This window comes from Salvelinus alpinus, chromosome 38 (genome assembly GCF_045679555.1).
Source record: "Salvelinus alpinus chromosome 38, SLU_Salpinus.1, whole genome shotgun sequence".
NCBI classification, from domain to species: Eukaryota; Metazoa; Chordata; class Actinopteri; order Salmoniformes; family Salmonidae; genus Salvelinus; species Salvelinus alpinus.
The window spans coordinates 12,580,971-12,605,608 of record NC_092123.1 but is presented as its reverse complement, the minus strand read 5'-3'; the positions used below and the strand labels follow the sequence as shown (position 1 = coordinate 12,605,608).

At 42.6% G+C, this 24,638-nt stretch overlaps 1 protein-coding gene across 3 annotated transcripts in view; it reads left to right on the top strand.

The window, feature by feature from the left end:
• Window positions 1–561: 561 nt before the first annotated feature.
• The window catches only part of LOC139566187 (neural cell adhesion molecule 2-like), a 395,977-nt gene continuing 371,900 nt past the window's right edge, over window positions 562–24,638 (top strand). Inside the window, exon 1 of one of the 3 annotated variants that reach the window (XM_071387198.1) lies at window positions 562–818. In XM_071387198.1, the coding sequence (XP_071243299.1) occupies window positions 776–818 (43 nt within the window). In that variant the 5' untranslated portion in view covers window positions 562–775. The remainder of the gene's footprint in view (window positions 819–24,638) is intronic. The other 2 variants (XM_071387197.1, XM_071387199.1) reach the window with 2 other exon arrangements.

Here is a 24,638-nt window from a genome sequence, read left to right as displayed (position 1 = left end):
AAGAGTGGAGGCTGTTATAGCAGCAAAGGAGGGACCAACTCTATATTAATGCTCATTATTTTGGAATGAGATGTTCAATGTATCATGCAGATTTAGTTTGGATAGCATACTGCAAGTGAGTTACTAGGTGTGTGCCAAGAAAGAAAATGAAAATAAAAAAGAAAAAGCTTTTTTTCAAGCTGAATGTGCATATCATTCGTACAAACATACAGCCAGTCATTCGCTGTTCTCGTGTGTGCGCGCGCGTGCCTGATAGAGAGAGAGAGAGAGGATAGGGAGAAGAGACCTGCAGTCGGGACAGTGCTCTCCACAACCCGTAAAAAAATGAAACGGTTCATGTCACACGGATTTATTCAATAAGATGTGACATTGCAAGTTGCACAGTCCATCATCCGTTAGATTGACTTTTAAAACATAGCTCCCTCACTAATTATTGAACAATAATTTAAACTGAATATTTTTTATAAACCATAGTGAAACAATTATTGGAGTGATCTGGACCTTTAAATGAAAGTGACTTCCTTTTTTTCTCGAGGGGTATAGTGAGTGATGCTGTATAAATGCGGACTGCTCAGTTGAGTCAGGCAACGAAGGAGTAAAAAGTAAGCGCGAGCTGGGAAGCGAGCGCGCGCGTCAGAGAGGGAGCGAGAGAACGCCAGCGGACCTCAAGACGGAGGGCGAACGGAGTGTCACGGTTCCTCCTATAATAAGAGCTACTAAAAACCTCCACTAACAGCGAAGGCTGGAAGCAGTCCGTCAGCCAAACCTGCTCAAAATGATTCTCCAACTCCTATGGTTTCTTGTCTGCGGCAGTCAAGGTAGGGAGAATTGTTTCTTGGCGTTGTGGACTTCGTGGATAAGTTGCTGTATTCGCCTACACTTGTCCATATCCCTATCTGCGGGAACAGTTATATTAGGGAGATGTGGGAGAAGGACCGCAGAGAGCGAGCAAGAGAGAGAGGGGCGGATTGTTTGACCGCTGGTGTTTTGTAGTTTTAGCACGTCTTCCAAAGATTGGAATGCTTGCTTTTTGAGAAGGGGATTATCAAGACCCCTTTGACTTCACTGAACTGTTCTGGTGTTTTTATTCAGACATTGAATGTGATATCCATCGATTGGTAGAGAAAAATCATCAATAGGAGAGAAAGATTTGTGGATAGATGCATGTGGCTGTGGAACGACATCAATAGGATGTGCTTTGTTTCGTTTTTTTGTTCAAGGAGAACAACAAATCGCAAAAAGCAGTGTTATGATATGGGTGATTGTCTAGGGATAACAGAAGGTGTCCGTGGCATGCAGTTGGCAATGCGCTGATTATTTGGCTGTATTTTGTTAACATACAGCGCGTCATAAGACAACAACCTCAGGGACAGTTATTTAAATTCAAACGGTTTATTTGATTGATAAATAACGACGCTTTTGTGGAACAATTCAAAGGCGTCATTACCCTCAAGTGTTTATCATTTAAAATGCATTAATTTATATCCTAAGCTTTCGAATGGGTGAAGGGGATTCGGCGCAGAATTAGCATTTTTCACAGTGACAGAGTATCGATGATTTAACAAGAACTGAGTAGGTATAGACTAAAACTGTACATGGGTTAGTTTTGGGTGAAAATGTAATCCCAGAATTGGACGCGTGGACATATATGAATGGCGAGAAGGATCGCTCACCCATGAGAGCGATTGCATGTCACTGGCGAATCAAGGGACATATTAAACCCGGTTACATTATCATGCTTGGCTTTTTAGTGTCCAAAAGGTACCTCTGAAGTTAGCATCCAATTGCGGGCAGTCAAGCATTACGTTTGGCCACATTCGTTTTCTGACGTGGAGCGGCAGGTGGGGGTAGAGAGCTGCAAATTAATATTCAGTCAGCGGATAGGCTTTATATGATTGTAAAATGAGGCTAGTGGCCAATCCGAGAAGGGCCTTCGTTTTTGAGATGCCTCTACCACAGGCTATGTATTTTCCAAATCTCTGTCTCCCATTTATGAAATGTATGGTTGTGAAAAAAATATTTTACTGCAAAAGTGGTTATATTTATAGATATTGTGACACTCCCCCTAAACTCAAAATGTGCAGAATAATGCCTGGCTGGAGGGAGGATTGGCCACAAACTCATGTAACCCAATATTGCAAGCTCTGATATTGCACAAAATGTGGGATACGAGTAGTCAGGTGTACGCCCTACATACACAAACAAAAAACATTAGGATATCTTAATGCATATTGGAAATATAGACCTGGAAACATAGATACAATAGGCAGAAATATTAACTATTAATATTTATGATAATGGTGAGGTTTACTTTTTGGTGATTTAATAGACAACTTTCCAAGTCAAATGTGCTCCCTTTCAGCACCGTTGCCTGGCAAAAATACATAGGCCTACTGTTCCATGTGTTTTGATGTTGTGGCTATTGTAATCAGCTCTAAAGAAAACAAGTGGGCTCAGATATCAATTACATTTTTTGGGGATCCAAGGTTCCTTGACAGATTATGTATCTTTAGCTTCTACTCGTGCAATTTAGTCAGGGGGCCACCACAGATAATCTTTGGGGGCACCCTGGATTTAGCCTCAAATCTGATATGGTGTCCAAAATCCAAATAGCTACCATAATGCCATTTGATGAAGGTCACATCATGTGTAAATATGAATCTTGTGTATATGAGGCTTTTTTTAGTGTACAACACTCATGCGCATAAAGACTGTTTTTGTTTAAATTGTTTTTTTCCCGAACTCAATATGGACAACATAATTACACCCAGACACCGTTGCCTGGATATAAATTGCCCTAGTTTATTTTGTATTGTGTTATTCTGTCTTAATTAAAATGGTTTCATACAGCTTTTGGTTTAACTAGGACTATGAGTGGCACTGCCATGCCTCGTGTTTGAATAGCTGAAGCCAACTAGCATTTCAATGTGTGTAACTATTGTGTATGGGGAGGATGCAATCACATAGGATGGCAAGCTCATAAGGCAGGTTTTCACCACATTGAACCAACACACCGTTTCAATGCCATCCTGATTCTCCCAGAACTGTCCTCAATAGGCCCACTCCATCATCAGTCCCCCCTCTGGCAGTTAATAAAGACAGACACCATGGAACTGGACTGCCACATGTCAGTATGCCGTTCAACAGCCGAAATGCCATCTGGAAAGTGCTGCCGTGCATTGCCCTCACATGCACCTATTTTGCTACCACCCGTGGCTAGCCAGCCCATGTGACACATGAACTGGACTTGCATGTGAAGAATGAGCATTGGTCTGAAACTGTTCAGTCATCCCTATAAGGACATAATGCCATCTATGGCAAACTAGAGGTCCCTTAGGATGGTCAAACTTAAACAAAAATGCTGTACCTGATTGTATATGTTGACTGGCAATTGTGCATGGTGGTTGAGGATTGACTATCAGTTCCACCTCCTCTTCAACCCTTTTACTTTCCATCAATGCCTATGGATCTCTTCAAATGTATGTGTGTGGAGCTGGGCTATGTCCCTCATAACCAATGCTTCATCGTCGTAGTCTATGACCTACACTATGACCTACACTCTAATTAACCTGAGGTCACCCTCACAGCTTCTGTCACTCTCCTCATCTCCTGTTGGGTCCAGACCGTAATCACAGCCAACTATCCACAGTAAATATCGACCAAATATGCATCCTACCCGACTTCTAAAGGAATATGTAGGACGTGACCTGCAAGACTTATTGCCACATTCAACATAACTACAACCACTCATCAATTAGGAGTTGGAAAGATCTAAGGGCAGGTCTGTTTGTGACAGACAGCCCCTTCACAGACTCTCCTTCACAACCATTCCACTACTGGAGAGTCCCCGGCATTATTCAGGCTGAGATAACATTCCAGTTAGTCAATGGGTCTTGTTGGCATGCTGCATCTGCAGCTGCATCTGCTGAGTGCCTGTACCCAACCGATTACCACCCAGCCCTGAATACCCTGCCAGTCATACAGGAAGGATACTGCCCTTGTTGCTGCAGTTTGCCCAGAAAGAACAGTTAGCTGTGCAACCTGTTCAGGCCCCATAACTACAACCACTATTGGCTACTTTGTTTTAGAGGTCGACCGATTAATCGTCAGGGCCGATTTTCAAGTTTAAATAACAATCGGTAATCAGCCTTTTTGGACGCTGATTATGGCCGATTACATTGCAATCCACAACGAAACTGCGTGGCAGGCTGACCACCTGTTACGTGAGTGCAGTGTCATAAGGACCTTGTGGCTGCAATGAGCCAAGTTAAGTTGCTAGCTAGCATTTAGACTTATCTTATAAAAAAACAATCAATCTTCACAATCACTAGTTAACTACACATGGTTGATGATATTACTAGGTTAACTAGCTTGTCCTGTGTTGCATATAATCAATGCGGTGCCTGTTAATTTATCATCGAATCATTTCAACTTCACTAAACGGGTGAAGATTTGACAAAAGCGCATTCGCGAAAAATGTACCTAACCATAAACATCAATGCCTTTCTTAAAATCAATACACAGAAGTATATATTTTTTTAAACCTGCATAATTATTTAAAAGAAATTCATGTTAACTGTGAACTAATTTGCCAGAATTTTACATAATTATGACAACATTGAAGGTATATATATTTAGACTTAGGGTTGCCACCCGTTTCATAAAATACGTAACGGTTCCATATTTCACTGAAAGAATAAAAGTTTTGTTTTCGAAATGATAGTTTCCGGATTTGACCATGATAATGACCAAAGGCTCGTATTTCTGTTTATTATATTATAATTAAGTCTATGATTTGATAGAGCAGTCTGACTGAGCGGTGGTAGGCAGCAGGAGGCTCGTAAGCATGAATTCAAACAGCACTTTACTGCGTTTGCCAGCAGCTCTTAGCAATGCTTGAAGCACAGCACTGTTTGTGACTTCAAGCCTATCAACTCCCGAGATTAGGCTGGCAATACTACAGTGCCTATAAAAACATCCAATAGTCAAATGTATATGAAATACAAATGGTTTAGAGAAATAGTTGATGCGTCATAATTCCTATAATAACTACAACCTAAAACTTCTTAACTGGGAATATGTTCTAATGTTCTGAGCAAGGAACTTAAACGTTAGCTTTTTTACATGGCACATATTGCACTTTTACTTTCTTCTCCAACACTTTGCATTATTTAAACCAAATTGAACATGTTTCATTATTTTATACTAAATAGATTTTATATAAGTATTAACACCAGGAAAACGGCTTTAAATTATTTCGAATTTTGGAAATCTGTTCCCAAGTATTCCGATGTATAATTGACACGTGGTCGTAAGCAAGGTTCGAAATTATGTTTTAATTAAATATGATCTGTTTGGGTTTATTGCGGTCAATTTGCAGTCCACAAATTATTTGTAATTATGTTCCGTACCCCGACCATCCCCCTCAAGAAAATATCAGCCCGTGGCTGAATCTAGTTGATGATCCCTGCTGTACAGACTTCATTATATCAGTTGGCTTTCTTCTGACTCTGAACTAAATGGTATATTATAGTTGCCTGTGTGTGCTTTAAACATATTTTACAGTTGACAAATAAAACTCCCGTTCCCTGGTACCTCTGACATTGACAAAACCTCACATTGTCACAATGTCTCAACAGAGATCCCCCTGTTCCCTCTAGCTCTATCCAACCCACCTTACGATGCACTTTCGGCTTTTACAACCTTTCAGGAATTAAGTTAGCTATTTGTTCGCTATGCCATTTGACAGATGTTTTATTTTTTTTGCCTGGGCAGAGTTCTCTCTGTTAGAGCAACATTAGCATTATGAAATCACAGCGAGGCTTCCTCTCGGCAGGTCATCTGTTATGCATCCTTGAAGGTTTATGTATTTTGAGTTTTTCCGGTGCTCAGTGAAATGAATTCTATGCTCCTCCGTGCTCGCCCAGAGACCATCCAGTGAGATGTTAAGTGGCATAATTAAGATATTTCTTTGATTCACTAGGAGACATGTCAGCGGCAGAGGATTTAAAAGATTTATGCCCCTGTGCACTCTTTGCACTGTGGAGACATACGTGCACAGACGTATGTCTTCATCTACACTGATTGAAGTGGATTTAGCAAGTGACATCAACAATGCATCATAGCTTTCACCTGGATTCACCTGGTCAGGCTGTCATGGTGTTCCTAATGTTTTGTACACTCAGTGTATATACATGCTCCTGTATCTGTGTGTGCTGTCCTCTCGGTTGTGTGTGTGTGTGTGTTATATTACATGCACATATAGGTGAACCGGTTTGTGTCAAGAACTGCAACGTTGCTTGGTTTTTAGTGCTCAACAGCTTCTCGTGTGTATTAGGAATGGTCCACCACCCAGAGGACATCCAGCCAACTTGACACACCTGTGGGAAGCATTGGAGTCAACATGGGCCAGCATCCCTGTGGAACGCGTTTGACACCTTATAGAGTCCATGCCCGACGAATTAAGGCTGTTCTGAGGGCAAAAGGGGTGCAACTCAATGTTAGGAAGGTGTTCCTAATGTTTTGTAAACTCTGTGTATATACACACACACACACACACACACACACACAGTCTCGTCGTCAGAGCCTCAAGCTGAACCAACACCTTTTCCAATGCTTTCCTAGCAAAAATCACACCATATTAATTTCTGCGTGAACGTATTAGGCTAACATTCTCCGGGAATAGTTGAGCACACACAATCCTTTTACATTATGTAACACCACTCAAAGTCCCATTAAAGACATGCAAAAGCTGTTCACATAAGGAATGGCCCGTGTCTTCGCTCGGCGCACACAGGAATTGATTGCATTATTTGATTAATAGAGTGGGAAGGGGGGGAACACATACAGACGTGCATATGAAAATGGAATGGCCCCCGGAGGGGAATCGCATATGAAAAATCAATTTAAAGAACGACTGGAGTCAGCAGGGTCTCCGAAATCGTACAAAGGCCAATCTCAATGTTATGGATATGCTATTTATTTCACCCTTTCTTAGCTCCTTTTTGATTTTTCATGTGCCCTTTAGCAGTCAATCCCGTAATGTTTTAGAATCGGGGGGCGGAATTTGCATAGATAAGTGAGGAAAAAATCGGCACTCTTGAGATACAGTATGTGTGGGTATACATGTGGAAGATCTATAAAGTATTGGTACTATAGTGCAGTTTGCACCTGTAGGGAGTAAGTGGCAATGTAGCATAACGGGAGAACATAAAGCTGCCAGAAATGTTTGGGAATCAATTTGTTGGATTCGACATTGATAATGGACAGCTTCAAACTTTGTACTTATGTTAATGATTAGTAAATCTGTTTCTTTGAGCCACATGCTATGCAACGACTGAGTCATTCTACCGGGGTTCAATACATTGACACACAGATCTAACATAAACACTATATATACAAAAGTGTGGACACCCCTTCAAATTAGGGGATTTTGATTTTTCAGCCACTACCGTTGCTGACAGGTGTATCAAATTGAGCATACAGCTACGTAATCTCCATAGAAAAACATTGGCAGTAGAATGGCTGAAGAGCTCAGTGACTTTCAACCTGGCACTGTCATAGGATGTCACCTTTTGAAAAAGTCCATTCAGAATACAATAACATTCTAGAGGACTCTGTGCTGCCAACTTTGTGGTAACAGTTTGGGGAAGGCCCTTCCCTGTTTCAGCATGACAATGGCCCAGTGCACAAAGCGAGGTCCATACAGAAATGGTTTGTTGAGATTGGTGTGAAAGAACTTGACTGGCCTGCACAGAGCCCTGACTTCAACCCCATTGAACACCTTTGGGATGAATTGGAACGCCGATTGCGAGCCAGGCCTAATCACCCAACGTCAGTGAGGGCCCAACCTCACTAATGTGCTTGTGGCTGAATGGAAACAACTCCCCGCAGCAATGTTCGAACGTCTAGTGGAAAGCCTTCCCAGAGGAGTGAAGGCTGTTATAGCAGCAATGAGGGTGACCAAATCCCTATTAATACCCATGATTTTGGAATGAGATGTTTGACGTGTAGGTGTCCACATACATTTGGTCATGTAGTGTATATTCGCTGTGTGTTTGAACATTGCATTGCATTGGGATCTTGCAGATTGTTTGCTTTTGAGTTACAGGTAAAACTCTTTCTTCCCAGCTTTTTCCCCCCTGCTTGTACATACAGTTGAAGTCGGAAGTTTACATACACTTAGGTTGGAGTCTTTTAAACTTGTTTTTCAACCACTCCACAAATTTCTTTTTAACAAACTATAGTTTTGGCAAGTCAGTTAGGACATCTACTTTGCATGACACAAGTCATTTTTCCAACAATTGTTTACAAACAGATTATTTCACTATCACAATTCCAGTGGGTCAGAAGTTTACATACACTAAGCACGGGGGTGGCAGCATCATGCGGGGATGCTTTGCTGCAGGAGGGACTGGTGCACTTCACAAAATAGATGGCATCATGAGGAACGAAAATTATTTGGATATATTGACGCAACATTTGGATATACTCACGCAACATCTCAAGACATCAGTCAGGAAGTTAAAGCTTGGTCGCAAATGGGTCTTCCAAATGGACAATGACCCTAAGCATACTTCCAAAGTTGTGGCATAATGGCTTAAGGACAACAGTCAAGGTATTGGAGTGGATATCACAAAGCTGAGTGGCAGTGTAGCCTAGTGGTTAGAGCGGTGGACTAGTAACCGCAAGGTTGCAAGATCGAATCCCAGAGCTGACAAGGTAAAAATCTGTTGTTCTGCCCCTGAATAAAGCAGTTAACCCACTGTTCCTAGGCTGTCATTGAAAATATGATTTTGTTCTTAACTTATGGCTGGGGGCAGTATTGAGTAGCTTGGATGAATAAGGTGCCCAGAGTAAACTGCCTGCTACTCAGTCCCAGAAGCTAAGATATGTATATTATTAGTAGATTTGGATAGAAAACACACTGATGTTTCTAAAACTGTTTGAATGATGCCTGAGTATAATGGCAGGCAAAAACTTGAGAAAAAATCCAACCAGGAAGTGGGAAATCTGAGGTTTGTAGGTTTGCCTATCCAATATATAGTGTCATATTGGTCATATTGCACTTCCTAAGGCTTCCACTAGATGTCAACAGTCTTTAGAACCTAGTTTGTGCTTCTACTGTGAAGAATGAGGGAAGGAGGGCTCTTTGAGTCAGGTGTCTGGCATGAGCTGACCACGTGCGCTCCCGTGAGAGCGACCTGCATTCCATCAAATTTCTGAAGACAAAGGAATTCTCCGGTTGAAACATTATTGAAGATTTATGTTAAAAACATCTTAAAGATTGATTCTATACATCGTTTGATATGTTTCTACGAACTGTAATGGAATTTTTTTACTTTGTCTGGACCTAATGCCTGCGCATTTGGATTACTGTACTAAACGCGCAAACAAAAAGGAGGTATTTGGACAAATTATGGATGTTATCGAACAAAACAAACATTTATTGTGGAACTGGGATTCCTGGGAGTGCATTCTGATGAAGATCATCAAAGGTAAGTGAATATTTATAATACTATTTCTGGCTTCTGACTCCACAACATGGCGGATATCTATATGGCTTGTTTGGGCTCTGAGCGCTGTACTCAGATTATAGCATGGTATGCGTTTTCCATAAAGTTTTTTTTAAATCTGACACAGCAGTTGCATTAAGGAGAAGTTTATCTAAAGTTCCATGTATAATATTTGTATCTTTTATCAATGTTTATTATGAGTATTTCTGTAAATTGATGTGGCTCTCTGCAAAATCACCGGATGTTTTGGAGGCAAAACATAACTGAACATAAAGCGCCAATGTAAACTAAGATTTTCAGATATAAATATTACCTTTATCGAACCAAACCTACATGTATTGTGTAACATGAAGTCCTATGAGTGCCATCTGATGAAGATCATCAAAGGTTAGTGATTAATTTGATCTCTATTTCTGCTTTTTGTGACTCCTCTCTTTGGCTGGAAAAATGGCTGTGTTTTTCGGTGAATAGGTACTGACCTAACATATTCGTTTGGTGTGCTTTCGTTGTAAATCCTTTTTGAAATCGGACACTGTGGCTGGATTTACAAGTTTATCTTTAAAATGGTGTGAAATACTTTCACTGGCTGTTGTCAAGTCGATCCCGTTTACGGGATATCAGCCATAAGAAGTTAACTGACTTGCCTAGTTAAATAAAGGTAAAAAAAATGTAAGCCCTGACCTCAATCCTATAGAAAATTTCTGGGCAGAACTGAAAAAGCGTGTGCGAGCAAGGAGGCCTACATGGCTGACTCAGTTACACCAGCTCTTTCAGGAGGAATGGGCCAAAATTCACCCAACTTATTGTGGGAAGCTTGTGGAAGGCTACCTGAAACATTTGACCCAAGTTAAACAATTTAAAGGCAATGCTAGCAAATACTACTTGAGTGCATGTAAACTTCTGACCCACTGGGAATGTGATGAAAGAGATAAAAGCTGTATAAATCATTCTCTTTTATTCTGACATTTCACATTCTTAAAATAAAGTGGTGATCCTAACTGACCTAAGACAGGGAATTTTTACTACGATTAAATATCAGGAATTGTGAAACTGAGTTTAAATGTATTTGGCTAAGGTCTATGTAAATTTCCAACTTCAACTGTATGTTATATACTGCATGTGAGTTCAGTAACAAGCAAAACGTCTGTGTGAAATATGAACGGGAAAGCAGGGGTAAAAAAAGCAAGAGGGAGGCTAAGAGTGAGGGATAGAAGAGGTATTAAGTTAACATTCATTCAATTGAAGTGAATCCCATTGCATCTAGTCAAATTGCATTCGGCAGAATGGAGTCTGGCTGTGCCAAAATTAATCAAAAGTAATTGAATCCTGCCGGGACAGAACTGTATTAGGACAGACTGACGTGATTGGAAGAGGCAGCTGCATGTTACGTTTTAACATGTTCCCGTGGTTTCTTCTGTCCTCAACAGGGGTTCTTGGGTCTGGCTTTGTCTTATAGTCAGGCAGTCTAATGGGCACCGCAGAGGCGGCAGGGTTATGCCCCGGGCTCCTTATTATAGACTGAGTGGGAGGCAGGGACTGGTCCCCCTGACGGGGGCACAGAGGAAGATGGGATGGACTAACTCAGACTTGGGCACACACACACACACGCACTGGCCATCAATCCAATGCCTTTAGGCCTACATCTCTCTTGTCCCACTCTTGGGGTCCACTGTGTTGTAGGCCGGGGCATGGCACTGGCGGGCATGATTAAATGAAGCATTGAGGGCGGTAAGGATGGCAGTGCAGCTTCACAATGGGACTGTGTAGGGATGACCCAGTTAGATAGTATTAATAACTTTATAACTGGAGGATCCACACTGGACCATTGTCAGAGCAGAGGGGTCATGCCCATTGAAACTGACGGGGCATGTGCCCTCTTTCCATTTGGATAATAAAAATATACAAGATAAAAGTTATTGTGTACAATATTTTTTTTTAACGTTTTTTGGACACTGGCAATGGACACGCCTAAAGCTCTGCAAAAAAATATAACTTTCCCAGAGAGGTGGAAAGACGGGGAGTGTGGACAGACACCGGAGACAGACAAGCATAAAACAAGCGTTGTCGATTCATTTCAAAAACAAGTTTATCTTGACGAGAAAAAAGCGTCACACTGAAGTCCTGCAGGTTGTAAAATAGATTGGTCCCAAAGCAAACGGAACCGTATCGACAGCGGAGTGGTAAAACCAATTGACAGATGGAAAGCCAAAGAGACTGACAACCTCAGACACTGACAACCTGCCAGGGCAGATAGATTGAGACAATGGCAGAGAGATTATAGGCTACAGTACTGTAACATCGTTGGGAAGTGTATATCGACTGGCAAAGAGAAACCATACCATCCCGCCTTTTAGAGCTGATGCCAGGCCTTATCCAGTAAAAGTGTGGCGTAAGCAAATAAAGTGCTTTGTTATTGGACGGTCAATCAAGGAGATGGAGAATGAGACTGATGCTAATGATGGCAGTGTTGGGCTAGCAGACACTAAAGAGCTGGTGCAAGTTTCTGCATTGATTTCCCCCTTACTCAGTCACCCAGACCCAGACAGCCTCACTACACACCCATCATAATGAAGAGGCGAGAGAAGGAGAGAAAGGAAGTGTCGTGTTGCACGTGCATGATCTATGAAATTCGCATGCAGGCAGAAACACACACACACACACATATGCAGGTATTGCACACATTCACAATTGTAGATACACATACATTCAAAACATGTATCGCTTTCTCCTGTTGTCTCTTGCGCTCTCCCCTTCTCGACTGTTTCAATTAAATTTGCTTTATTGGCATGATAACTCAGTAATTTACACAGGAACATTTTAAATCAATAGCAACAGGGATAAAATATAATCCTGCTGTACTACAAATAACAATTATCCTAATTAACTTCACAGTAATGAGAGCAATAACAAAACAGAAATAACGGCATACATTTTATTTATACCTATTGTTCCGGTCACTGTCCTTTAGCTTGTGGCAGGAAGCCACATGTTGGCCTGCCAACATAGCACAATGTGGCTTCTCTCCCAATCATTAAGGGAATCGGTTTTTCTGTTAGGATTCATGTTCTTTGTATTAGTTGATAATCACTGGGTAGAATATTGTTTCTCTTGGTTTCAGGTTGATGTGAAAATGCTTTCTCTATGTCTTCCGGATAAGTAACTCTCTCGAAGGGATATTTGGACTCGGCTATGAGTATGGGGTTAATGTATGCACTCTTTCTCTGTCGGTCTCTCTCCCTCTCTTTCCATTTTCTGTCTCTTCAGTCTCCCTATCTCTTGCCTATCCCAACCTAATCTCTCTTCCCTCCTCTCTTTACCTCCCTCCCTCAGTGTGGGGGAACAGAACAAGGAGCTCCTGGCTCGTCTCCTGCTGGTTAATTAACCCAAACTGTGATTGATGGGCTCTCCAGCGAGTGCCGCGGGCCGCCTGCCATTGACCTGCCCGGGAACACGGCCCCAGTCTGCCAATCACAGCTCAGCATTACTAATGGGGCGTAAACTTAGCCCACCACCGCCTCACTTTGGCATGTCCCAACAGAGACATAGGCTGTCTACAGCTGGTTTGTGTTCATTATGGCATGCAAAATATGATTATTTAAAACGTTTTGCAATGGAAAGTAAGTGTTTCTCATTGTATAGGCCTAACACCTGGGTTGTGTTCATTACGGCACTCAACAGACGAGCATTTAAAACAGTTTTGCAACAGAAATTGAAAGCTAGTGTTTCTCATTGGACAATTCTAGGTAGTCCATCCCTGTTTCAGTCTGTTTTCTTCTGCTTGGTGCCTAATGAACCATACCCAGACCTGGTGCTATATAATAGGGCCGGGTGTCCCCGTGTTATGGACCAATCCTCGTGTCTGTTTGATTTCTTATTTTTGGCCTGTGGTCCCCTCACTTCCTGCTGAAATGGAGCTGAAGAAAGACTAGAGATGGAGTCTGGTCATATTTACAGATTCTCAAATTTCATGCCCAGTGCCAAGCGTCTTGTTTATGGGAAGTGCTTTATGAGGGGAGAGAAGATGGAGGGAGGGAGGACACTTGATACAAGCCATGCCCTGCTTCAGAGAAACTTCTCAGAAGTCCAGTATCTTCTGCCACTGTGCAGGGACTTTAAACAAAATCCCCCTGTACGTGTGGGTAAGGCTGTGTAACACGACTGGGCATTCCACTGAGGTTCACTCTCGTACTCTTCATGGTCCTGCTACTCTCGTCTCAGTTCTTGAGGTCCGCAGAGAGGAGATATCTCGATTCTCCCTACGTGAACGGTTTCTAAAACAGTCTGTTTTTCTTCACAGAGGAAGTTAATGATGTTTGTTATTGCTGAGACTCATTACACATATTAATACAGTAGATAAGGATTTAGTTTGACTTTTTACATTTTCTCTATTTTCCCACAATGCCTCTGGGATCTTCCAGGTGAAGCTGGGGGCAACATTCTCTCGCTGTTTAGTGTCTACTCGACTTCTCTCATTAGTCTTTCTACAATCCAACGGGGCGGCCTCGCCAGGTGTGTCGGGCAGACAGTGGGCGTTATTTCAATTTTTTTAATTTTTTTATTTACACCTTATCTTTGACATGCATCTCTTATTTTTCTACCCCTCCTCCGTTAGTCCCCAGAATACATATTTTCCCCTGCTCCCGTTACGGGGGCACCACTGGGATTGAGTTTCTCTTTCCGCCAACAACGCGTGGATGCGTAACCATGGACGATGGTGCATGCACCTCTTCCGTGAGAATACAATTCATTAATTCTCATCCAGTATTTACTTAGCTGTGTGTGTGTGTGCTAGTCCTGTTTATGCACATATTGCTGCTCCAGATGGAATAGCAGCTTCTCCCCAGGTGTCGATCTAACTCTCTCCCTCTCTCTATTTTCCTGGTAGAATGCAGCTGGGCCATAGCATGCCACTGGTACACCTGATAGATTAGCTTTGTAGATATACCTGACTTCCCCCTCTCCCTCAGGTGCTAGTTCTGCAAGCTATTCTTGCAAGAAAAAAAATTGAATTCATGAGAATGTGTTATTCCCTGTTTATACAATGGAAGGGTCTAATGCTGATTACCACCGGCTAAATCTATGACATTAAAATGCCTATTTACTCTGTTCCATCTGACTGTGCAATCCACTGTCTCGTCAGCCCAGCCAGGCAATTTATAAACTTGATCTCCACTATAAAAGCATCTAGATATTATCTCATATTTCGTTTAGACTAACATTTAGTGTCGGGATCAGACAGGCATGCAGCTTTTCTCAGCTAGTCAAAATCATGGATCCGCAAGTGCAGCTAGTTTGCTGTGTTTCCAGATTCAGTTTGAAGTGATCGTGTTAGTTGTGTTGTTGGCTAGCTCCTCTGAACAACAGTATCCAGACGAGAGCACATTTTCTATGCCAGGCAAAATTGTGCATCATTAGCTCGTTACTATGGATATATCCAAATAAATGTAACTAGAAAACAGCTTAAACAAACGCAAATGCAGCTACTTTGCTGTTATTGACGTGACTAAGTTAGCCGTTGATGGCTAGCTAGCAAGCAAGAGATAAGAACGTTGCCAGCCAGTATGACAATGGGACATTTAGAACGAATTACGTCTCTGGCAACCGAACCAATAGAACGAACGACCAGCCGGCTTAGGTAGCAACCCTAAATTTGCGTCGGGACTATACCTTGTGGAAGAATGAAATAGTATGAATAAATTAATCAAAATATATATATTTTTTGGAATATGTTGGTAAGTCCTCCAATGCTCAGACACTGTGTACATGTTCATCTGAGGACTATTCTCTGGAGTTAAGAACTAGAAGGTAGAAAGAACAGATTGGAATCCTGTCAACGGAATTATTTCTGTATCCAGTTGATATTCATTTGTCTGATACTTTTATATTTATGGTCTTGCCAATAAAGTGTACGCGCAAGCCACTAAAGTAGGTTTGAAATGATTTGACTTTCAAATGATGGAGGAAGGGAGAGAGCGACGCAAGCCTCTCGAAGGGTCTTGGATACCGTGCATGCCCACATCCCTCTCATGTACATAAACCCCTTGTTGATGGCTGTTGTACTGACGCACTGGTTTAAAGAACCCCACAGGGACCTGGGCCAGCTTAGCAACTGAGCAACCACAGCAAACGCACACAAAGCCAAAATGGAGGATCCGTCAAATATCCAAGACTGGCAGTTCTAACTTGATTTGGACAGAATAACAGGATCAATCCAATTGGTACTTTTGAGGGGCAGTTCACCAACAAAGTGATGTGGATAGAGCACTGTCCATGTAACCATCTGAGTCTCGGTAGGGGTAGGAGTGCTGATCAATAATCAGTTTTGCCCTTTAAATCATAATGAGAGGGAACCTGATCCTAGATCAGCACTAGCATTTAGACCGTAGTCCATCATTTCTGTGGCTTTTAGGAAATATGTATTTTAAGCTTCCTGCTCCCTATCCACATGGCAGTGGTAAGCAACATGGGGAATGAGACATCATTTCTGGACTCCGGGCTGAAATCAGAGCAACAAATGGACAAAAGAAATGCTCTGCAGCGCCACTCTGGAGTCAATAAGAACAATATCAACATACAGCCAGACTGCCAAGGGGAGGATGTAGCCAGCTAGAGCGCCCTTGAGGCTGGTTCCCAAATGGCACCCTATTCCCTTTATAGTGTACTACATTTGACAAGGACACATAGGGCTCTTAAAAGTGGTGTGCTATATAGGGAATAGGGTGCAAGTTGGACACAGCCTAAGAGGTGGTGGTGGTCAGAGCCACATTTAATAGAGTTTCTCAGATAGGGCAGTTTCATTTGAAACAGTCACGCAACATAAAGCCCAAGTAGAAATGGTTAGGCTCTCAGTAGGCCTTGGACTTCACTGGCAGTCCTGGAATGGAATTACCTGGGTGATACTGGGATTGTGTGTGTGTGTGTGCGCGCGCACTCACGGCCACCCACCCACCCATTCTCCTTTGTCCCTCTCCCCTGAGGGGTATGATGCCCGGTCTGACTTAATCATACGATGACAAAGATACAGCTACACAGAGGCACCACCTGACCCTGGAATTCAGACCTCATTTCCCTGCTTTTTTGGGGAGATGGGACTCAATCTCTATTTCTCACACTCTTTCTCCTTTTCTCTCCACATTTTCACTCTCCTACTGGACCTCCTGGGGTTACTATGAAGACTAGTAGGGCTGATAGTGTGTGCTATTCTCCACGCTGTCATTAACGCTCACCAGACTGCATGCATATTAGATTTACTCTTTCTTGTCATCTCTCTCTCTCCTCTCTTGCTCTTTCTTTCTTTGTCTGTTTCTCTCTCTCTCACACACACACACACACACACACTTGTGGGAAGGAAGTGTTAACAGAATGACTACTCCTAAAACTGTACAGAAAGTACAACATCTGCTTCAAGTGCTACAGTCCCACACCTCTCCCTCATGCAAAGTGGCAATCACAACCTACTTCTTTGTGCTATTTGAGTGAACATGGACAGCAGAGTGAATACCTATGCTTTTCTATAGCCATTTCTGAGCTCGGCACCTGGCACCACTTATAAGATATGAATGGTTTCTTTTGTCGGCTTATGAACACGCATGACCTCTGCCTGCCTGGTCTTTAGCAGAAATAATAGTCATAGTTCAATGGAGAATTCTATTGGTAGGACTACAGTTCCACACGTTGGAATTGAATGCTGAATGAGTGTCATTATGTTTAAAAATACAAAAATCGAATCAAACATTTGAGGATAATGGTTATTTCAACCTTTTTTTATTGTTTGGCATCATGCATTTACAGTAGCATATTTTTACTGTCATCACTATCTTTCAGCAGACATAACACTTCTTTAATATATTTTGTATTTATTAGGATCCCCATTGGCTGCTGCTTCTGTGTGCATGACAGTCTGCAATATGTTGGTGGATAGAGGATGCTTATTATGCTTATTTATAAACTCTTACCTAACAGCGCGCCACTGATGATGTGCTTTCTAGAATCTTCCTCCAGAGTCTAGAATTTCCCCCTCTTATCTTTTATAGGCGGGCTTACCTAACTTCGCCCTAGTTCTACCGCCCTACTGATTTCCGCAACACTTTACAAGGAAACACTTTGAGAAAGACAAGCGATACTCCCTCTTGTCACTGACAGTGTGCATTGCACCTCTTGAGAGGTCCATTCGTTTGGGGGTGCAAGTGTCCTGTAAGATGAGAGGTGATGAGACCAAAAGTGTATGCCGTGATGAAGTGTGTCGTGTTAAGCCGGGTGAGGCATCACCATGGCGTCGGAGGATGCTCCGTCTCCCTGCTGCTGAAGGGACCAGTTTACCTGTAATAGATTGGAAACAGTTCAGACTCTCCTACTGTACTGTAGCACCTGGGGCCCAATGTATCAAGCATCTGAGAGTAAGAGGGCTTATTTATGATCGGTTTTGTCTTGTAGATCCCAATGAATACGATTACATGGATCCGAGATCAGCACTCTTATTTTGAGATGTCTGATATATATACATCCCCTGAGCGCTGAGATGCACAGATGGGCCCACCTACGCTAAGCAGGCTGTGATTATGAGTGCTGCTGAAATGATTGGTTATACTGAATACACCGCTTCGGCCATCATTCTGTGAAATTTGACACCGTTTCTGTGTAGATCAAATGTGATGGCTATCCAAATCTCATCCATAAGGTGGAACATGAGATGAAGTGAGACAGTACAAGGGAGAGAGTTGATATTAGTGTTAGGGTGAAAACCAAGCTGTGTGTACGTACCGCTGTGTTTGTGTGCGCGTGTTCGAGATGTTTTTAATGTGTGTTTTTATCTGGGAATTTTGCTTTTTGCTTACTCTCTGGTTCTCAATGTGTCAAATTGCTCTATGGCTGGTGTTCCTGAGTATTGACTCACGATGCTGCTGTCACATCTTACGGCATCAGCAAAACGGCATGCAAAACAGTCCACACGCTGACATTATCTGTTCCTGGATCCCACTCCGTCATTAGTCATTAGCTGTACTGCTCTCCTCCAGATGTCATCAATCTATCACCCCTTTGTTGGCTAAATGTTGTTCAGCTAGATATACCACCACACACTAACATATAGCCTTAGTATCAGCAGACATACCAGTACACACAAGCATAGTGTAATATATACAATACATGGCCAAAGGTATGTGGACACCTGCTTGTCGAACATCTCATTCCAAAATCATAGGCATTAATATGGAGTTGGTCACCCTTTGCTGCTATAACAGCCTCCACCCTTCTGGGAAGGCTTTCCACTAGATGTTGGAACATTGCTTCAGGGACTTGCTTTCACTAAGCCACAAGAGCATTAGCGAGGTTGGGCACTGATGTTGGGGGATTAGGCCTGGCTCGCAGTCGGCGTTCCAAATCATCCCAAAGGTGTTCAATGGATTTGAGGTCAGGGCTCTTTGCAGGCCAGTCAAGTTCTTCCACACCGATCTCGACAAAACATTTCTGTATGGACCACGCTTTGTGCACAGGGCCATTGTCATGCTGAAACGGGAAAGGGCCTTCCCCAAACTGTTACCACAAAGTTGGAAGCACAGAATTGTTGAGAATGTAATTTTATGCTGTTGCATCAAGATTTTTCCCTTCAATGGAACTAAGGGGCCTAGGCCCGAACCATGTAAAACATCCCCAGACCATTATTCCTCATCCACCAAACTTTACAGTTGGCACTATGCATTGGGGCAGGTAGCGTTCTCCTGGCATCCGCCAAACCCAGATTCGTACATCGGACTGGACTGCCAGATGGTGAAGTGTGATTCATCACTCCAGACAACGCGTTTCCACTGCTCCAGAGTCCAATGGCGATGAGCTTTACACCACTCCAGCCTACGCTTGGCATTGTGCATGGTGAACTTAGGCTTGTGAGCGGCTGCTCATGAAGCTCCCAACGAACAGTTATTGTGCTGTCGTTGCTTGCAGAGGCAGTTTGAAACTCGGTAGTGAGTGTTGCAACCAAAGACAGACGATTTTAACATTCTACACCCTTCAGCACTCGTCGGCCCCGTTCTGTGAGCTTGTGTGGCCTACCACTTTGCAACTTAGCCGTTGTTGCTCCTAGACATTTCCACTTCACAATAACATCCTATGACGGTGCCACGTTTAAAGTCACTGAGCTCTTCAGTACTGGCCATTCTACTGCCAGTGTTTGTTTATGGAGATTGCATGCCTGTGTGCTCGATTTGATACACCTGTCAGCATCGGGTGTGGCTGAAATAATGTCCACATACTTTTGGCCATGTACTGTATGATCAGAGGGCTACATTCTAACTTGATTTATGCAACTCAGACTTTTGCGCTAAACATGCCTTGGTGCCAATCGGAGATGTATAAATACAACCTAATTGAGCAGATTTGTTAATCTCTAGAACCAGTTTGGATCCAGAATATGACCTGGTATACCACCTAAATTTAAGCTTCAAGGTCTTGTGAACGTTTTTAAGAATGTGAACAGTGCCAAACTGAGTTAATAAATTCTAAAGAGCCCTACTGTGAAGTAAATAATGGTGTCTGTGTAGATAATTGCCTTCGATGAGATTGATTTCTACCACCACCACTAACTTCTACAAAGCATTAACACATTCACTGATTTACAGATTGAATGTATCTTGTCTGCAAGCATGTGTGTATTTACATTCGTGTGTGTGTGCGCGCACATGTGTGCCCGAGTGTACAGTTGAAGTCGGAAGTTTACATACACCTTAGCCAAATACATTTAAACTCTGTTTTTTCACAATTCCTGACATTAAATCCAAGCAAAAATTCCCTGTCTTAGGTCAGTTAGGATCACCACGTTATTTAAAGAATGTGAAATGTCAGAATAAAAGTAGAGTGATTTATTTCAGCTTTTATTTCTTTCATCACATTCCCAGTGGGTCAGAAGTTTACATACACTCAATTAGTATTTGGTAGCATTGCCTTTATAATTGATTAACTTGGGTTAAACATTTCGGGTAGCCTTCCACAAGCTTCCCACAATAAATTGGGTGGATTTTGGCCCATTCCTCCTGACAGAGCTAGTGTAACTGAGTCAGGTTTGTAGGCCTCCTTGCTCGCACACACTTTTTCAGTTCTGCCCACAAATTTTCTATAGGATTGAGGTCAGGGCTTTTTGATGGACACTCCAATACCTTGACTTTGTTGTCCTTAAGCCATTTTGCCACAACTTTGGAAGTATGCTTGGGGTCGATGTACATTTGGAAGACCCATTTGCGACCAAGCTTTAACTTTCCGACTGATGTCTTGAGATGTTACTTCAATATATCCACATAATTTTCCATCCTCATGACGCCATCTATTTTGTGAAGTGCACCAGTCCCTCCTGCAGCAAAGCACCCTCACAAGAAACAGTGGCTTTTTCCTTACTTAGCGGCCTTTCAAGTTGTCAATATAGGACTTGTTTTACTGTGGATATAGATACATCTTCACAAGATCCTTTGCTGTTCTGGGATTGATTTGCACTTTTCGCACCAAAGTACATTCATCTCTAGGAGACAGAACACATCTCCTTCCAGAGTGGTATGACGGCTATGTGGTCCCATGGTGTTTATACTCGCGTACTATTGTTTGTACAGATGAACGTGGTGCCTTCAGGCGTTTGGAAATTGCTCCCAAGGATGAACCAGACTTGTGGAGGTCTACAATTTATTTTCTGAGGTCTTGGCTGATTTTCTTTTGATTTTCCCATGATGTCAAGCAAAGAGGCACTGGGTTTGAAGGTAGGCCTTGAAATATATCCACAGGTACACCTCCAAATTGACTCAAATGATGTCAATTAGCCTATCAGAAGCTTCTAAAGCCATGACATCATTTTTCGGAATTTTCCAAGCTGTTTAAAGGCACAGTCAACTTAGTGTATGTAAACTTCTGACCCACTGGAATTGTGATACAGTGAATTATATCTGTCTGTAACAATTGTTGAAAAAATTACTTGTTTCATGCACAAAGTAGATGTCCTAACTGACTTGCCAAAACTATAGTTTGTTATCAAGAAATTTGTGGAGTGGTTGAAAAACGAGTTTTAATGACTCCAACCTAAGTGTATGTAAACTTCTGACTTCAACTGTATGTGAGTCATGCACAGAGGGGAGCTTTTGTTTGTACTGCTGGGCCAGTGATGCTATCGCAGCTAATCTGCCGGTAGTGGGATTGTGCTGTGAGCTAATAGATGAGTCGGCTCCACTTCATCTCCCTCTACAGGGAGCTACTGGGGTGGAGAGAGGGGGTCCATGTCTCTGGATCTCTGGGTCTGTGTGAGTGGGTGTGTGTAGCACTCCCAGTGTGTCACTGTGCATGTGTTTATGTGCACTGGCCCCAGTAAGATCACTATCAGTGATGACCTATAGTTACCCCTGCGTCCCCAGGCACTGCAGCAATTATAGAGGACAAGTGAGTGAGGAGATACATGGTGGGGCAGTGTGTTTTTTTTGTACGGCTGTGTGTGTGTCCGTCTGTGTTGCATGTGCAAATACATGCTCCCACCTATTGATTTCCAGTTATCCATACAAGTGAGTTTTTCCACAGATATGCAAAGAGCAGTGGCCTGTCAACCTGAGAGATGAAGCCTTTCCACCCCATAGAGTACGAGCTCTAGACGCACACGCACGCGGGCACACACAGCACATTCAAGTTGCATGCAGGATATTAAAATAAAAGTAAACAAATTCAACTAACGTACTGGTAGCCTTACTGGAGTGGGTCCCTCTTAATCTCTGTGGAGTGGCATGCGAATGCTGAGGTGTGTATGGATACCTAGCCCCTTTAAGCAGTGTGTGTGTGTCCCTTAGAATCTTTAAACAGTAGTGTGTGTGTAGTTATTTGGCTGTTGCTGATGTGTCTATTTGTGTGTTAGGAGAGCGTCGACAGGGACTGAGGGGGGACTGAGTAAGGCAGAAGGGGGATGTAAGGAGGAGACATTGATTTACGACCTGCTTTTAATCAGCCCGCAGAAAATGTTATTAGAAACAGCTCACCCCAACCCGCACCCTCCTCACCACCTGGAAATGAAACTGCCACAATGGCACTCTGGGATAGCCATTGGTAGTTAGTCCTGGAGATCACCTGTTAGTGAGCCACGGGAGGGAGGAAGGGAGGGATGGGGAGGGTAGGAGCTGTGAACGTGTTGTATTGGTGAATTATCTGCAGCGGTAGGGATTGATGGAGGAAGGGGGTAGCACATGGAGGTAAGAAACAAAGGCGGCTCCCGAGTGGCGCAGCGATCTAAGGCACTGCATCTCAGTGCATGGAACTGTGCGACACCCTGGTTCGAATCCACATCCGGCCGTGATTGGTAGTCCCATAGGGCAGTGCACAATTGGCCCAGCGTTGTCCGAGTTTGGCCGGAGTAGGCCATCCATTGTAAATAAGAATTTCTTCTTAACTGACTTGACTAGTTAAAAAAAAAAAAACGTGGCGCTGGTGCATGACATATGACAGAGAGGGAAGAAAGGACAGTAAAAGTAGTGAGTCTTGATAGATGCTGCGTTGTGGGTGTCAAGGGGATATGCAGATGGTATACAGGAGTGGGCACCCATGCCCTGTCATTGCACCTTAGAGCAGTTTGCTGTGCTGTAGTGATGGTGGATACCTCTGGCTTGTGCTCAGCTCTCTGACGTCAGTGCTGCTGCCACTGGCCTCGCCTGGGAGCGTAACAGCATGACAGGAGAGAACAGCGCTCGCACACACTGCAGTCTCCAATCTCCTAATGCTGTTGACAGTCCAGGAGAAGATCATTTAATTATTAACTAACTCCTCACTGTTTTGATTTACCTGTCGCTCTAGTGTGTGTGTGTGTTTGGGGGGGGGGGTGTACCTGATTGTTTGCTTGTGTGTGGGGGAGTACATGTTTGTTTTGTGTGTATTTCTTGGTTTGTTTGACTGTAAATGGATCGTGCATATCTGGCTGTTGTCTTCACTGTGTTTGTGTTCCTGCTTCAGCATGTGAAATTTCTCAATTCTGGCTGTCACAGCACAGCATAATTGAGCATCAGCCAGCCGCAAGCTCTTCTGTTGGCAAACCGAGTGTATGCATTGTGCTTACACCAACCAGTGTGTGTATGTGTCTCTGTCTCTCTCTCTCTGTCCCTGTCCCTGCCAGGATTTTAGTCACTGTTACAAAAAGCAGTTGCCTGCCTAAACATCTAAGACAGTTTGAACAAAATAAATGGTTTACCTTTCTAAATTATTTTGTCATTTATAAACTGTAATTTGACTCAATTCTAGTCACTGTTTCAGCTGTAAGGAATCTGTTTCAAATTGACATCAATCCAATTTTATTAGACACTTAATTAATTTAGCAGACACTCTTATTCAGTGACAGATTTTTCACCTTGTTGGCTGGGGGATTCGAACCAGCAACCTCTTGGTTACTGGCCCAAGGCTCTTAACCGCTAGGCTACCTGGTGCAGATAAATACATGTGGATCAGTAAGAACATTAGTTGCCTAAGTGCCGTGTTAACATTAGTGATGGGGGGGGGATATCGAAAGTTAAATATTGGGATTTTATTTTTGACTGTACATCGTAACGTTTTGACAATATCACAATATTTTTTCTGAGCTATTTGGCTGTAACTGTTCCAAAACTCCATTTATTTTTCCTTCATACATTAGCTTGTGTTCCGTCTTTTTAAATAGGGAGCCGACATATGATGAGCAATATGTTTGAAACATCGAATCACCATAAAATCACAGTATCGAATCGCAATGCATATAGAATTGTGACAATCATAAGAATCACCACACATAGTGCCTTAAAGTATTCACACCCTTTGACTTGTTCCACAGATTAAATTGGCCTACACACAATACCCCATAATTTCAAAGTGGAATAATTTTTTTTGAAAAATGAGAAGCTGAAATATCTAAAGTCAATAAGTATTCAATCCCTTTTTTTATGGCAAGCCTAAATAAGTTCAGGAGTAAAAAAAGTGCTTAAGTCACATAATTTGCATGGGCTCACTGTGCAATAATAGTGTTTAATGTGATTTTTGAATGACTATCTCATCACTGTACCCCATACAGTGCCTTGCAAAAGTATTCACCCCCCTTGGCATTTTTCCTATTTTGTTGCATTACAACCTGTAATTCAAGAAATTAAAAAAATTACT